The sequence below is a fragment of the Pseudonaja textilis genome, chromosome 3, assembly GCF_049901715.1.
Source record: "Pseudonaja textilis isolate UNSWEBS1 chromosome 3, rPseTex1.2, whole genome shotgun sequence".
Lineage (NCBI taxonomy): Eukaryota > Metazoa > Chordata > Lepidosauria > Squamata > Elapidae > Pseudonaja > Pseudonaja textilis.
The window spans coordinates 56,619,123-56,637,249 of NC_141992.1; the positions used below are offsets into that span (position 1 = coordinate 56,619,123).

Here is an 18,127-nt window from a genome sequence, read left to right on the forward strand (position 1 = left end):
CGCAGAAGACAAAAAGGCAGAGCTAACACCTCCCTCCAATGCAAGGATCCGGAGTGAGCGTAGGAGAGCTAATCCAAAGTAATCAGCAAGACTACTGGCCAGAAAGGAATTGCCTCATCAAAGGAATAAATCGGGGATACACTACCCCTATACAAGGGGAGCCATGTGGTTCCCCATTTACCTCACCATCAGGTTCCTCAACTTCTTAGTTGTCTTCTAATTTGTTCAAACTTTTTGCCATTAGAGTTCTGTGTGAAAATCTTCTTAGTAAAGCGAAAAGACTTGCCTGTGTGTTTGTAATTTTTGTGCTGTAGAATAGGACTGCTCCAGTCCCAGTAGCTTTCCCCACCCTGCACTCTCTGACCCCTGCCATACTGCATTCCACCCCTCTAGCTGATTTTTTTGCCACCTCCTTATTCCCATTATTGACAAGGTATATCCAGTGTGGTCCTTCATGACGCAATTGCTGGCTACCTGGGACCATCTCCCCCAGATTTTGTGAGGAAATTGCTGTGCACAAACAAGGGTAGAAAGTCTTGTGTAGCTACAGTTGCCTTACAAACGGCCAGACCAGGCATGCCTCATCAGCAAGAGCAGGAAAAAGGTGAAGGTCAGCTAGAGTGGCAGCACTGTTGTAACTTCAAATGGTCACTGAATGAATGATAAGCCAAGAATGTAAAGAGTGTGAACAAAATTGCTTTTAAAGTCCTATATGCCTCACATTGTTGCCCTATCCTTGTGTAACTCAGTTTGTCTCTTTGCTACATCACCTCCCCTTGTTGTGTCTCTTCTTGTACTCTGCTGCATACATATGTTGGTGTAAATGTGTCTGTCTCTGTATGTATGTATCAGGGTCCATGTGTGGATCTATGAATATATTTTTGATAATGTGTCATCCATGTACTTATTAAAAGTATATATGTCCTTTAGACCCCTTTGTCTAGAAGTTACACAACTATGATGCAGACCATAAAAATTAACACTGGAAGAGGTACTATGTGTGGGTGAACTTCACGAAGCAGGGTTAGCAGAATAATATAAGAATAATATCAGGACATTTCAGTTTAGTCTAATTTAAATTAAATAATATGGTCAATAAGGTTAATGCCATGTCTTTAATATTTTTATTCTTCTACCACATTTAAGATTGCAATTTATTTATTTATTTTATTTTGTCAAGCGATTATAAGATAACAGGTATAAGTATATACATAGTTACAAATATATGAAATAGGTACATATAAGAAAAATAAAAGAAACAATAGAACAGGAATGGTAGTCACGTTGGTGAGCTTATGCACGCCCCCTACAGACCTCTTAGGGAAGGGTGAGGTCAATAGTAGACAGCCTAAGGTTCAAGTTTTTGGAGTTTGGGGAAGAAACCACAGAGTCAGGTAGAGTATTCCAGACGTTGACCACTCTGTTGCTGAAGTCGTATTTCCTGCAATCAAGTTTGGTGCGGTTTACCTTTGCTGGTAATTTTTCAGAAGAATATGAGTTACACATGCAAGTTTTTTAGAGAATGTATCTAAGTGTTCTTTTCTAATACGTAGGAACCAGTAATAACTTGTAAAAAGATTGGGAGTTAATGCATTGGCACAGAAAATGAAAGCTGTGTGGCAAGTGGAAACAAAAGGTATTTCAGATGAGGAAATGGCTTCTCCAAACCTTTGTCATTCAGTTTTACTTTCTATGAATAGAGCAATTGTTTTAAAATTGTTTTAAGTTAATTTGCTATTATTTGGAAGAAGATACTATAGGCATTTTTACTTTTAGATTAGAGATAATATTTGAAGTACATAGGATCCAGACTTGGTGAGCTGACCTAATAAATGGATTGTTAAATTCTAGGAGTTATAAAGAATTTGGTATTATGTATGATTTGCCAACTCTATGTATTACATTTGAAGTGAAAGCTAAATCTGCTGTGTAATACTGATTTCCAGAGAAAATAGCAAAGGCAAACAGCTGGTGGTTTCAGATAACTTGTCTGAATAGAGTGGGATTTAAACAATTCTATGACACTTATCAATGTGTCTCCAAACAGTGGTATCTGTTGTCATAAAGACCATTTTATATTGTATAGCATACTTTCTGTGCACTGACTTCTGAATTTTTTCTAAAATCACAATAATTTTTTATATTGTACAATGGCAATGGTTGTCTATATTGTCATCCTTTTGACTGTTTTTTCTGAGTACACTGTTTTAAACTTCCTTTAATTACTATGTTTATTTACAATTAATTTGAATTAATATATGCTATATTCTTTGAATGGTACCATGTCAGGAAAGGCAGATATTTATAAGTCTTGTTCAAACTCCCACATTCTCTCTTTGGAGAAGATTAAAAGTGGATTATCTGGACTCTCTAGAGTCAGGATTCTGCCAAAGATATGAGATGTCATTAGGTATATTAGTAGACTGCTTTGTTGGGACCTGGATGGAAATGTGCATCTATTCTGATTCTTTTAGACTTCCCACTGGCCTTCATATTATTGACCATGGTATCCTTCTGGATTTCCCAAGGGAGTTGGGGACACTGAGTTCCAGTGGTTCTGCTCCTTCCTTGGTGAGTAGGGTGGGCAGGAGAGATCGGCCTGATGGCCGCTCCCTTGCAAAATGCTTATATTAACCCTTAAAACCCTAATATGGCTTGTCACCTAGTTTTCTGCAGGGTCTCATTCTCTCATCAGAATTTGACTGGCCAATTAGGCTTTCTAAGAGAAACTATCAGTGATGGCCAACTTTAGGGAGGTTGAGGATGGAATGGCTGTGCCAGGTCTCTAGAATGGCTTTCCAATGGACATCTCACTGGATTCCAGCCTCATTTCCTTCCAGAAACTGCTTAAAACAGAACTTTTCCAGAGGGCATTTAGACCTAGAGTCCATCTTAGTTTTAATAATTTATTCTTTTATTAATGTATAGACTTGTTATTTATATCATTTTTATTGTATACTGCTTCTTTTGTATCAAGGACCAAGAGTCCTTGGGAATTATGAACTTAGATGATGATGATGACAATGGCAAAGCTATTCCAGATTAGTAATTTGTTATTAGTTACCATTTGTGTTCCATCACCTCAGTCTAGATGTTGGTGACTGATTTGAGGTTTCCATCTCAGGTTTCTGATGATAAGTGCCAGTCCTTTCCATAATAAATGGCATTTGTCTACAGCTTTGCTCTGGAAAATCCTAGGATCTGAATTATTTTACCAAAATCATATTGGGAGAGAGTATCTATGTCATCCTATAAGAATTTACTCTTCTGGGTCCTATACTAGTGCAGTTCCTAGTTAGGGGAGAAGTGGGGATAAATCTTAGTGATAACTTAAAGGTAGTAGCTTTGAGTGCGGGTATGTGATCGTTGCAAGGACAAATTTTCCTTATGTTTTTCTGCCTTGCTGCATGACAGATTTTCTTCATAGGTTCCTGGATTTTATTGCAGACCTGGATTGGAAAAACCTGGTGTCCCTGGCTTTTATGCTGGGGTACTTTTATTTTCAGTTTATGAGGGGGCAAGATCTCTGGGAATACCTGAAGTTCATGACCTCCATTGCAACTGTGGGTTTTCTGAGGGAGTTTCAGCTCTGACTCATGCAGGTGATTTATACATTTAGCTGGTCTTTACCAGAACGGCTGGTACATGATCAGAAGGACTATGTTGTATGAGGTCTTTGGATATGGTTGAATTATTTCATGAATTGCTTGAGTTTAGTTATTGTTTCAAATCACCGAGTATTGTTAGAAATTCTGCCTCATTTTATGAATCCTGACACTTGAGAATATCCTCAATATATTGTATGCCTGGTGAGTGAATTCACAGGTTGCCAAAGGGCTGAGAACAAGAGCTGTCCACATGAATTGTCTTGGCAATATTTTCTCAGGTTTGCTGCAGTCAGGATTCCACATAGGTAGAATCTGAACAGTTATCAGAAATGAAATTTTGCAGTATTATCTGGAATTCTTTTAATTTTGTGAATTCTGAAGAATTAATTAGCATACTGGATAGATTATCAGCATAACATTGGGAGAGGGAGATGATGACAGCTATGGGAAAGAGACAGTGGTATATCTTTAGTTGAAGAGATTGTCCCTAGATCTGGCTTTATAGATAATCCTCGCTTAAAGATGGTAATTGGGACTGGCAAATCTGTTACTTAGCAACATAGTTCTAAAGTGTGATATCACATGACCATGCCAACTTATGATGGAAGTTGCAGCAGTCCCAGTTGCCATCATTAGGTGAGTTCCACTGTGCAATCACAGTGTTCTATGGTTGTGATCACCATTTGCGACCTTATGGTAACTTCCCCATTGACTTTGAATAATTACCCTTATGCTATATATTAGATAAAATAAAATTATTACAAAACTATAGTCACATAAGTTTCTTTCTTTTTAAATGGATTGAAGGCCCCATCCCGTAGAAGTCAAACTTGTGATTTGAAGATTTTTTTCAGTCTAAATAAGTAAGTAAATAAATAAATAAGGGGGAAAAGGGAAGTTCCAAAGTGGGTAAACAGATGAGATTTGGCTGAAGTTTGAGTCTGCAAAAAGGCTACCTTAATGGTTCATATCATGACGGTGTCCTGTGACTCCCAGTTGATCATAAACAACTATTTTTCTGTCATCGACTTACCTGAAACAGACGTCTAGAGTGCCTATGGGTAATCTAAAAATGTCATCTTCATCTGGAGAGAATTTTCAGCAGTCTAAATCCTATATCCTGCTGCCTTTCAACTGTAATGTCACCCATGGTCCATGGAACATCAGTTTGCCATTTCCCACCAGAACTGATTCTAGGAAGGGGATTTTCCTAACCCTTTTCACTCAGGATTCAAATCGGGGTAAGGCACAGAAACTGTGCTGTCACAAGACCTACATAGGAACCTGGGATGAAACGTATTACTCTTAATGTTTTGGAATTTTTCAGTGGCCTTTGATACCTTTCACCATGATATCCATCTGGACTTCCTGCAGTTTGGGATAAGACAAGTCTAACTTATAATCAGCTAAAATCTAATAAAACAATTAAAATTCCAAGCAATCTAAGGGTCAAAAGCAACACATTTTAAGTGCTTAGAAAAATAGAGAACCAGTATAAGAGGTTTAAAATTGAGTATAATGAGGTTCCAATATTACGTACTAGTTAATAGCCTAATTGGTATATAACACCATTTGAAATTTCTAATACTTTTCATGGATGCCTTATGTACTGTATAATTCTCTTTTGCATGACAGTAAAGCAGAATTTAAGAATCACAACATTTTTCATTAGTATTGGTTGATATAATAGCTGCACTTAAATTACTAAAATAGTTTTGTGTTAATGCATTTCTTATCTATTTCTATGAGGGAATCCAAACAGTGCAAGTCCTCATGAACTTTTGTAGAGTAAGCTTACTCTATTTATTTTTTTGCCTTTTTTCTAGGATGTTGCAACAGAATCCATTTCTTTGCGCTGCCGAAAATTCAGCAATCCTGACATCTTTTCATCTACTGGAAAAAGTAAACTCCAGCGACAACTCAGCCAGGATGACTGCAAGCTGCGAAGAGGTAGTTTAGCCAGCTCTTTATCAGGTAATTTACTGCAATTGTATAATAGCTTGATTTTAAACTTTGACCAGTGTAAAGATGTAGCGACTATGAAATTAAGAACTACAACTTAAAATTATATACTTAAAATCTGTAAGAACAATGATAGAATTAAAATTGTTTTATTCAGCATATATCAAATTACAAATATAGTAGCCATATAAGATTGCATGATTAAACCATTTGCCGATATACACAATCTAATTTCATATCACAAATAAAGATTTGTTGATACCTTGACTGCATCTTTTAAATATATGTGATCAAGAGCTCTTTTTGTAAAAATTCTTATCCAGGGCCAATGTGATTTAAGACATTTATGTTAAAACTGTTCCTTTAAGCTCATTAATTGTATTCTATAATCAAACTATGTTGCAAATTTTGAATGGACAACTAAAATGGGCTTTTTCCCTTAAAGGAAAGCAGTTGCTTCCATTATCCACAAGCATGCACAGTGGAGTGGCACATACATTAGGACAGCCATCTGGGGAGTCATCAAATCTGGTCCGCATGAGAAATCAATCATTAGGACAATCTGCTCCATCACTTACAGCTGGTTTGGTATGTTTCAATTTTTTTTTTAACAATTTTATTAAAGTAGGTTATAGAGAAAAAAAGGCATAGCTTCTCTATAGATTTTTCAAATTATTCCAATGATTACAGTATTTTGATCTTGAAGTTATTCATATTTTAGTATATATATTTGTAAAAAAAAATAGGGTAAAAGGAGGGTAACTGTATTTTATTAGTCATAATAAGCACCATTCCTAGTTATTCCTGAAGTATTTAAAACAAATTACCTTGGACTTCTAACTTGGATTAAACTGTTTAGCAACCGAGAGTTTTAGTAGTTGATCTTATAAGATAAAAAGAATAATGTCTGTACTTTGGCCTTTATATGTAAATTAGTCCCCTTCCTGATATAGGTACACTTATGCTTATTTACCTAAGGCTTTGGAGAACTGAACTTGTTTGTCATTCATATAGAGAGTTATCAATTTACGAGTGGTTGTTTTGAAATTATGAAAGCTTGGAAAGGGTGCTTTATGATCAGTAAAGTTCTTCAGGTTGTTGTAAGACGTGGCACTGCCTCTGGGTCATGTAATTATGATCTGAGTGTTTGGCAACCTGTTCTCCAGCACCCCATGCTAATTTATCGCGATTTACTATTTCCTCTGCTGGCTTTTCTGGAAAGCCAATGGGTAAGACAGCAAGGAAGATTGCAAGTTACTGTCACCTGGCAAAGGATTTGCCTACCTTCCACCCCCCCCCACCCCCCCTCCTGTGATACTGGAATCCTCAGTGGGCTGCAGAAACAAAGCTGGGCTCCTTAGATCTGAGCTTGGTTTCTCTAGCCCGGTGCAGGAGTTCCTTTCCATGCAAGACAAGCTGCTTGCTCTCCTGCAGGTTGTCCTGCAGGTTGTCAAGTGCCCTGCAGGTTATTAAATGTCCTGAAAGTTATTAGTAACTACGCAAGTTCTTCAGTGGACAAAATGAAAGAACTGGCTGCCGAAGGAGTACAGTTCTTTCTCTTTGTCAACTTAATAACCCGCACAGTCTCAATGACCACAATTGGGAGAGTTGGGGTTGCGATTGCTGAGTGAAGTAGTCTCATGGGCGTCTCGTTTAAAATCTGCTTCACTAAATGACTGGTCCTAGTTGTAGTCATATGTTGAAAACTGCCTGTAACGGAGGTCTTCTGATTTCCAACCTATAATTATGGGGAAATAAGAATATTTTGCATATAGTCATAATGCATTCCTCAGCTTGGGATACCTCATCTCATTATGGCCCGTACAAATGTCAAAAGGTATTATTGTGAGATTGACCCAATTTTAATGTATTCTATGGGATTGTTTAATGTATTCTCTCTGGTTCAGAAAAATACAAATTCTTCAGTTTACTTCTTCAGTTTACTGAAGAATTTCCTTATTAGTGTACTGAAAGTGTCTATCCAATTTAATCATGCACATCTAGGTGAAGGCTGGTTCTTCATAATTTTTAGTTGAATTGTTTAAGATGATGCAATTCATTTGACTAAAACAAGATAATTAATTATAAAACTGAAAATAAAACATGATTTTTCTTTCATTTGGTCTGTTAATTGAAATCCCATTGATTTTAAAAATCCAAAATCATATTTAAATGTTTATGAATAATTGCGGCTGTGTAAAGAGCATACCTCATTTTTTTCTGGGACTTACATGGGAGTTTCATTGTGGGTAGGTTAAGCTAAGGGAGAATGACTAGCTTAAGTTATCAAATCAAAGTGAAGACCTGGGCCTCCAATCCAAAACTAAACCCTAAACACTGCGTTACATTGTTTTTATGACATCTTAAACTTGTCAAATTTGTACTACAAGAAACCTGTATTCTGCTATCCATTTACTAGATTTAAGCTCTCCTAAAACAAATGGAACATATAAGTGAACCTATGTGCAATTGTAGTAAAATTGTAGCAAAATTGTAAAGTGTCACAATCTTTGTCTGTTCATGGCAAATGTGATGCATATCTATTAATTTTGTGCATGTATGCATTGCAAAATGTTTTAAAGTACATCTTTAAGGTATGGAGACTGCAATTCTTTTTACACATGGTATGAACTTCATGCTAGTGGTGCCATCTACTGGACAACATATACCTTTAGAACAGGGGTCAGGGAACTTTTTTACCTCTTACCCCCCAAAAAATTTATAAACGCAGACGTTACCCCCTTGATTTGAAAGTAAGGAAATCATACATCCAATAACATTTTGAATTCAAATACACCAGTCCCTCACCCCTTTCCTAAGAAGTCTGTAGGGGGTGTGCATAAGTGCACCAACGCCTACCTTCCCTGTCCTATTGTTTCCTTTTATTTTCTTATATGTATCCATTTCATGTATTCATAATTATGTTTATACTTATACCTATTATCTTGTAAGCAATTGACAAATCAAATAAATAAATAAATTTGTTGTGGCTATTGCCAATTTCTATTCAAAACAAAGGCAGTAGAGACTGTCTTCAAATTGGCAATAGGCACAACAAACTTCCATGTCAAAACACTTTAGCTCAGCAATTCAGAAAGTTTCATAAAAATATTGACAGTAAAAAAAAAAAAAAAAGCGATTTAGGCCACAGAAGTCAACTTTTATGTTCTGTCAGGAATGCAAGTGACTGCCTCCAGCCTGTGCTTGAACCCAGCCAGTAAAGGGGTTCCCACCGCTTCTCTGGCTAATTGATCGTTCAGGGGAGGAAACTTAGCATTAGGAATCGTCTCCTAACATGCAGCTCGAGGGGCTTCTGTAATGCGAATCTCTTTGGATGACAGAGCAGGCTTCTTCTGTACTGCACTCTCTGTGGCTGCACCTGCTGACTTCGCGCCACCTTCCAACTTTTATAGACGCGTCTGCGGAGAGAGCGCGGAAAATTGGCAATCCGAGTAAGGCAAACGACTCCAGGTGGCTCCAGAGATGGGTGGGGAGCGGGAAGAAAACAACCTTTTATCTCAGCCGCCTTAATTGCGCAAATGGCCATCGCCTCGGACACTTGAGCTGCTGCCAGCCAAACCGACCTTTTCCCGTTTGGCACAAAAAGCCGCCAGGGAGGGAAGAGGGAGGGAGGGAACCTGCTCGCTCGGCCTCTCAGCGCCCCCGACTTGTTTTCGCGGGCTCCAGAGACACGAACCGCGACAGCGCCAGAAGCCCTCCCTGTCCTCCCCGTCTCCCCCCGCGCCCTCCCGGTTTCAGTCCAGCTCGCGAGTTTTGGCTGGCTGAAGCAAACGCGACCTCCGGCGTGCAGCGGCAGGAGCTGCGAGCTCGCGGCAGGCAGCGCTGGGGCTACGTCAGTCGGGGCGCGCGGTTTAGACTTCGGCTCTTTAAAAACGGCGTGTAAACTGAGATGCTCCCATAAGAGAGCCGAGCGCGGCAGCAGTCGTTTGGGTTAACGGCAGCGGGCGGCCTTCCAGCGCCCTCGCCCACAGCTGCGCTGGCACGTGCGCGCTCCGCCACCCCTCGCCTTCAAGTTAGGCTTGTCCCGGAAAGCTTCAGACCGACCGCCGCCCCTGCCCCCACCCTTCCCTCTCCGGCACGCGCTCCGTCTGGTTAGAGTAGTCAGTAGCCAGATGACCCCCCAGTACCCGCTCTCTCTACAGCGCTTGAGCCATACACGTAAACGCTGGAGCAGTCCACTGAGAGAGCGGGGGGGGGGGGAGCAGAGCAGAGAAGGAGGATGCGGTGACACTGACACACACTGACACTGGCCGTCCGTGCTATAATGGACCGTAATAACTGCTGCTATGCCGATAGTTCCGCCATTGGCCAGCGCAACCTCCTCATTACCCCCAGATTTTCACTTTTACCCCATTTGGGGTAATTTACCCCTGTTCCCCGACCACTGCTTTAGAAAAACCAGAAGAATACCTAACAGAATTTTAAAAATAGGGTGATCTTAAGTAAGGGCTTCTTGTTATAACTAATGTTGGAGGAAAACCACATTAGTCAGTACAGGCAGTCCTTGACTTATGATGACAATTGATCCTAACATTTCTGTTGGTAAGTGAGACAATTTTTAAGTGAGTTTTGCCCCATTTTATGACCTTTCTTGCCACAGTTGTGAATTACTGCAGTTGTTAGTAACATGGTTGTTAAGTGAATCTGGATCCCCCATTGGATTTACTTGTCAGAAAATTGCAAAAGAAGACCACATGATCCCGTGACATTGCAACTGTGGTAAATATGAACCAGTTGCCAAGATCTAAATTTTGATCAAGTGACCATTGGGATGTTGCAGTGGTCGTAAGTGTGAAAAACAGACACTTTTCATGTCACTTTTTTCACTGCTATTGTAACTTTGAACGGTCACTAAATGAACTGTTGTAAGTCGAGGACTTTGTTTTTTTTATCAGTAGTACAAAGTCACATAAGGTAGTCCTCGACTTACAACCACAATTGAGCCAAAAATTTTTGTTGCTAAGCAAAACAGTTCAGTGAGTTTTTCCTCATTTTATAACCTTTCTTGCCACGGTTAAGTGAATCACTGCAGTTGCTAAGTTAGGAACATGGTTGTTAAGTGAATCTGGCTTCCCAATTGATTCTGCTAGTCAGAAGTTTGCAAAAGGGGATGACATGCAAATATCATAAATATGAGCCAGTTGTCAGATCATTTGAATTTTGATCATATGACCATGAGGATGGTGCAACGTGTAAAAATGGTCATGTCAGTTTTTTCAGTGCTCTTATGACTTCAAACGGTCACTAAATTAATTGTAAGTCAAGGACAACCTTTAGTGGCCAAAAAAAAAAAAAAAATTAGGAATCTGGTTGTACACTTATCAGATGTTGCTGTTCATGAAAGTTTATGCATTTAAATTAAATTTGTTAGGTGGAAAAGGTGTTGTCAGATTCCAGCTGAACTTAAATGATCATTCTGGTTTTTTTTAAAGCAAGTAATTTATTTACTAAAACTATTTGCCATCCATCTCATTGTCATATGATTCTGAACAGCTTGCAATCCAATAAAACGGTATTATAAAATATTAAAACAGTAACAATAAATACATTAATTTTAAGAAATAGCTAAGATAGTGGGGGATACAGAGTAGAGTAGAAGTGGGAATGTCCATGTAATCGAGCAACCACCTCTAGGATCACACAACCCATCCGGTCCCCAGGCCAACTGGCAGAACCAGGTTTTAAGACCTCTGTGGAAGGCCAAGAAGGGGGGACAGATCCTAATAGGTAGGATTTTCCCAGTGGGTAGGGGCTATGGCGGAAAGGGGCCTTCTCCTGGCTAGGAATCTTCATTAAAAATAGTAAGAACAATAAAACAGACATGCCTTGTTTAATTATTGATATAGTCTGCATTTTTCGAATGAGTACTCATAAATGCAAAATTGTTTTTTTACAAATTAAAATATAACATAAAATTTATATTTGTCTGGAATCTGTAAGTTGTATGATAATAATTTTCTTAGAGTAAAACTAAATTCATAATGGTTTTTAATATGGTAAGCTTTAATGCAAGATTACATGGCTGCAGAACTACATTCTTATCCCTGTTTTTCTTGGGTATGTTATATGAATTCATTAATCTGTTTCATGATTTTTCACAAGTGAAAAGAATACAATTTACATGTCTTTGCACATTTTTAAAAATGTGGATTATGACAGCTGGAAAAGGCTTAATTAAGGTTGAGGCTGGAGCATGGATTTGACTTTTTAATTTTTGATAAAAAATTATATTGTCCCCCAGTAGGATTAGCTTTCCATACTGTGCTTGATAATTTTTAGCTAGACGTACATACATAGGCAGATACTTAGAAAGAAATTAAGCCTGTATGGATTTTTTTTACTCTAGTTTTCTAATCTCCTAGTGATATGGCATGCTAAGCAGATTTTCAGATAGCAAATTATAACTTTGTATGCATAGATAGTGTATACAAATGGTAAATGTCACATATTAACTATATAGAGTGTTTTTTAATATTTTCAATCTCCAGTTTCCTGAATAACCTTGCGATTTTGAAATATTGTAGAGAACAGTATTCATACTGGTCTATTTCAGTGTTGTATATTCCTCTCCATTCTCCTTGGTGAGGGACTTTTCCCATTTGAAACAGTATGTTGTGGTCTTGTGTATTCTTCGTTTTACTGTAAATAGCTGCCAAAACTGCTGCCATTGCCTTTAGTGAATGGGCCAAGTAAGTCTGATAATTGCTATATTTGGTTACCTCTGCAGATCTGGCCGATCTGAAGCCATCAATTATTGTCAGAGTGGCAGAATTCTGCATTGCTGTTTGCAGAGTTAGGCATATGTTGATTCAGGGGTTTAATTGTTACATATTTAGGTAATTATGTCAGCTGTTTCAGGCAGCTGGATGGTGTTGATTTTGATACTCATGCCAGTTGGTCCAGTTCAGTGTTTATTGTGTATTATGAGTACTGTATTGTGCCTTTATGTGGTTATTTGAAATTACGATAGAAACACCGCTCCCCTTCCTATATCAGTCCCCTACACGTCGCTTGCTAACTGTCCTGCATTTATGGCTGGTTGCAGTGTCCTAATAATTATGTGACCATGATTATCAATGGTTTTGCTGGAAATATTTTTCTTAACTTGACTAATTCTCTCTTTCATGTACCACAATAGGCAGAGACATGTTTTGTAATTAGTTATTGTTATTCTTTTAGCAAACATTTCTTGTAGGATCACATATTGTCCTCTGCCTTCCTAGATTTGCACATTTTAACATTTTCCTATTATGTTTGTCATTCTATTAGATTAGCAACTTTTCCTCATTTATATATAACCTAGCAATGATTAATTAAATCTGTTTTCCTTGTCAGTCAAAACTATCTTGGACTTCAATATATTTGTTTCCATCTTGTTTATAGTGCTATATCAGCTAGGTAACATTTTGCTATAAAGTATTCCAATTCCCTTGCTTATGTATACATGCATTAATATCCTTTACCCACACCTGCGCCAAATGTCATCACAAGTATTTCCTATAAATTTATAAGTGCATTAGCTAACTAAAGAAATATTGCACAAAATTATTTCTTGCTCAGTTCTGACCTATTTACTAAGCATTCTGTTTACCATATTTTCACATATGCTTTACTTCAGGGTGTCAAACTCAAGCCTGCAAGCCAGGTTCGGTCCTTGAGGCCATTCTGGAAAATGTAAGGGGCCAGCCTGTGTTGCTTCGGTCCAGTCTACCTGCGTGGCTTCAGCCCGGTCTACCCAGTGCGAAGAGGAAACATGCCAGCAGTTTGGGGAGTTGCATCAATCTGGCCATGCCCATTCACCCACCTGGCCACACCTACCTGATCGGCCACACCCAGTGAGTGGTGTCAAGCTGGCCACTCCCACCCAATCAGCTACACCAGCCCAGCACCCCGAGGTCAACCACAGCCCTGATGCAGCCCTCAATGAATTTGAGTTTGACACCCCTGCTTTTCTTTATATTTTATATACTACCATCGTTGCCTTCAGCAACCAATCTTTAAAATCATATTCATGCAAAACATATCATAAATCAGGCCCATTTATTTTATTACTTTTTATTAACCAACATGCAGTAAAATTACTTTCTTACGTTTATAAATTTCTATGTGATTTGCTAAAGACCAAAAATCTGTTCTGCAGACTTTCTGCTTAACATGAGGTAACATCTTCTCAGGAGTAGCCTTTTGTCCTGTCTCAATCAGAATGCAGTTAAATACATTCCTCCCCATGGTGAGTAAACTCATTCCCCAGTAGTTTTTATTTTCAGTCTTCTTTTCTTTCCGTTTGTCTAATAGAACAAAAATATCATTTTCCCTACATCAATAGAAGAGAATATTTGTAGTTCAGGGTTGAACTATGGAGACCTTGGTGCTCTCTTTCTGTGCTTTGTTGTTCACTGACAGACATTTCATTGGGGGAATGTGGAATTTGCTTCCTGTTTACATACAGTAGCTTGGATTGCCACTGTTGGTGTGGTATGGTTTGTTTTGCACATCACCTCCAGCAGCCAAGATCCAGATTAGTAGGGATTGACACCAGACAACCAAACAGAGAACGATACTGTACTAATCAAGGAACTACAAAGGAGAAAACTATACTGAGAATGTCAGCATCCTTGTTTATAACCTATTTCCCATCAATATTTTTCCTGGAAATCGACATTGATGGTATTCATTACTGATTCGCTCTTCGATGTATCACTAAATTACATTGATTTGACTCTGCATTTTTTTTCTCCTTTTAAGCTTAATGTTCATTTTTTAAATTATATTTTGCAAACATTTTATTCTCTCTATATGTATTATGCAACATTTCCTCATTTTTTGTAGAAATGAATTTTTTAATATAATATTTTGTCATCCAGTCTCTTTTGAACAAAGCATCCTTTTTCCTACTTCCCATTAATGTAACTCCACATATTTCTGTGAAACTTTATAATGCAATTATTTTCAATCTGTTCAAGTATCCTCTTTTCTTATGTCCACTTCCAATTAATTCTCTTGTGAAATTAATACATCTTCTGATTTTTTCAGATAGGCTTTGCATTTCCTTTTGCAATGGTTCTTCTTTCACTGTGGATTCTTTCACTTCTTTCCTTTGCTTACATGCTTATTTATTCCCACTTTTGACCTACTCTCAGAATAGGTTGTTTCACTTCTCATTACCATAATGTCTTTCACTAATCTTCCACATAAATAATTATATCAGGTTCATATTTAAATTCTTTCCTTTGTTATGTCTACATACATGTAGATTTATGTTTAAGGCATGTATTCAAAACAGAAAGATACTGGACTTCTTGGGAAGTGATGTCAGACAGAAGATGACTGCGTGAGAGCAGAACAGATGACTGTGGTGAAAGGAATGGCTCCTTCTCTGGGACTTCTCTGTGGATCAAGGGGGATCACCTGTAGGTTTGCTCCATAGAGAAGAGAGAGTAAAATAATGATCTCCAGCAAGGGTTAAGAGCTGAGGAAAATCATTCTGCCTAGGCCAGGGTTTGGTGCAGTGGTAGGATTCAAAATTTTTTACCACCAGTTCGGTAGGCGTTGCTTTGTGAGTGTGCCCACACTTTGCATGCATGCACGTGTCAAACACACACTTTGTGCAACACAAAGGTGTTCCAACTCACCTCCTGCAAGCCTGCACTCTCCCGGTTGCTTCAGCAGCTGCCACGTGGCACTCTTCTTTCCTACGCAAAGCAGCTGCACTTCAAAAACAGAAGATGAAGGTGAGTATGGGAGCCCGGGCAGGTGGGTGGGCCCAACAGCAGAGTGGCAGAGAGAACCAATCCGGTCTCCATTGCTCATTGCCGCTACCGGCTCGGCAGAACCAGGCCGAACCGGTACCATACCATCATTGGTTTGGTGCCTTCTTTTGGACGCTGCGTTTTCCAGCTTTCTTTTAAACTACTTTAAGAAGTTGCTTGTTATTAATTTTCTAGATGTTAAGAACCTTCTGAAGGGCAAGTTTCATTATACTGGGAATGTTTCCTTCCGTGTTGGAAGAAAGAAGCTTTATGTATGTTTAAGGATTAAAAAGAAAAATTTTAATTTTTAGGAAAAAGTATAAGGGGAATAAGACTATTCTGGAAAGTTAAGGGGTGAACTTGAAAGACTATTTCCTGTGGGTTGTTTAAAATTTTATAAAAGAATGTATGAAGATTATGAAATCAACTATAAGAAATCCTCCCAATGGGATATTTTTGTTGCTTGGAAAATAAACATATGATACGAGGAGTCTTTGAAGGTTGATTATAGGGGACCAAGGAGATTACAGCTGAAGGAGAAGAGACCCATTAATACAATGGAGCAATATTATTTGACCATAAAATACATTAAAGCTGTTTGGGAACAAGTGTACTTAAAAATTACTTTCCAGCTTGTCTGACACTATAAAAGAGATTTAACAGAAGATACAGAAGAACAACAAATTCTACTGGATAAAATAGAGCTTGAGATTGATTTGAATGTGGTTTTAAAAATGGATTTTTAAAGAAATGTCAGACTACAACAATGATAATAGAAAAAGATGCTGTGATCTGAAAATGGATTTAAAATTGTCAGACTGCAAGAGCGATGTAGAAAACGATTCCACAATGGATTTACATATGAGACCAGTTGATATCTTAATAACTAAAGGGGGCATACAAATAATCAGAAGAGTGATTTGGAAAGCCTTCTTATCTTGGGTTTACAGAAGGGATACGTTAAATTATTGAAGCTATTTCTGAAAGAAGGCAGAGAAAAGAGAAAATGATAAGAAATCAACTTATGGAACATTTTTTAGCAGGAGCTTTTTTAGCAGAAGCTTTTTAAAAGTAAACAGAAGGAATATAAAATAAACTTATTGGACTAGGGTTAAAACGTGTGTGTTATGGTTTCTAGTAGCCATTAATGGATTTTTTAAACTAGGACTGAATGATGAGGCTTCTGCTTTATTTCTTAGAGAATGTGATATGTTGGAATAGAAAATGAATTTATTCAGCTAAGATTAGAGTACATATTTTACTATTTCTGGTAGCTTTTAAGCTTTTTTTAGCTTCTTCTGATAAGGATTGAATGACGAGATTTTATAATTTGCTTATTGATAAGGGATGTGATACAGGAAGAAGAGAGATTTTTAAAATTGAGCTACTAGAGAAGGTATAAGTTATTAAAATTATATTTGACTGAAGGAAGAGGGAAGTCATTTTTTAATATCTCATTTTTTCTTTTTTCTCTTTGCACTTTTTACTTTTTATATTTTTGTAAGTTTGTATTATACTTCATTGTTGTATTTGTAAAATTTAATAAAATTATTATTTTAAAAAACGATGAAGATACTTCATCCTCCTTCATGCTGGAATGTCTGAATGGCCCATTCTCTTTTTCTGAACTTTTTTCTTTCAGTCCCACCCATTCATAATTTTTCTGCATATTCTGTTCTTGCATAATTCTGATTTTTATTGTTTGCTGTTGTTATTTCTATTTACTATTACAAAGGAAAAATAATTAAGCCTGCAGATTTAATAGAAACTTATTAATAAAAATTCATGTTATGGATCAAAAGAATACTATTAAATAATGTTCTGTGACCAGTAACATACTATGTACAGTGTTCCTCTCTTTAAATATTCCAGTGTCAAGATAAGTTTTGGATTTAATCTTTCCTTGAAATGAAAGAAATATATTTTCTTACTAAAACAAACGTGCATAGATTTTATATACAGATCCACTCACCCACTCACCCATCTCCTACAAGGCAACATTCCCCGCCTTTGTGTTTTCGTGTGTGTGTTTGTGTGTGTGTATGTTTGATACATCATTGACCCTGGCAGCTGCCTGGACTAGTCCCTATAGTTTTCGTGCAAGGTTTTTCAGAAGTGGGTTGCCATTACCTCTTTCCTAGGTCTGAGCGAGAGTGACTGGCCCAAGGTCACCCAGCTAGCTTTGTGCCTAAGGTGGCACTAGAACTCAAAGTCTTCCAGGTTTTTTCCCCTGGTGCCCCAACCACTACACCAAGCATTCTCTGTGGTTTAATTAAAATAAATATTATTGATATGGGTAAGAATTAAAGGAACTGCTGCCTTTCAGCTGTCCACTACTGAATCCCTTTGTTGTCTTCTTCCACATTGCAGTTTCTCTTGAAAAAGTGTCACATAGTAGTAATAAGAAATTTCATCATCAGTTCCATAAGAGCTTCTTTATGACCTCAATAAAGAATTCCATTTGACAGTTTTGAATGGAGATAGGATTTCAGAGAATCAGACAGAAAACCACTGGATCAGATTACTTATATTCACCGATGAGAATGTCACTATTATGTTGTGCATTGAGATATAAGTAATTTTGTTAATCATGCTCCCTTTCATGTTCTGCCAAGAATTGCTTTTCTTTGACCTTTCAGTGCCATCTAGGATTGCATTGATATAAGGATGAACAAAATTAACATGACTTGCAGTTAAAAAGTTGAATATTTTCCTTTTCCTAAATTAATGGATTCCGTTTACTCTGGAACCTGCCATAAGAACAGAAAATGCTTGACTTAGAGGCTT

The 18,127-nt window shown here is 37.7% G+C and overlaps 1 protein-coding gene across 7 annotated transcripts in view; it reads left to right on the forward strand.

The window, feature by feature from the left end:
- Positions 1 to 18,127, forward strand: part of MAST2 (microtubule associated serine/threonine kinase 2) — a 134,716-nt gene that overhangs the window by 9,295 nt on the left and 107,294 nt on the right. For all 7 annotated transcript variants that reach the window (XM_026707022.2, XM_026707023.2, XM_087929843.1 and 4 more), the window contains exons 2-3: positions 5,435 to 5,582; positions 6,016 to 6,158. In XM_026707022.2, coding sequence (XP_026562807.2) covers positions 5,435 to 5,582; positions 6,016 to 6,158 — 291 coding nt within the window. The remainder of the gene's footprint in view (positions 1 to 5,434; positions 5,583 to 6,015; positions 6,159 to 18,127) is intronic.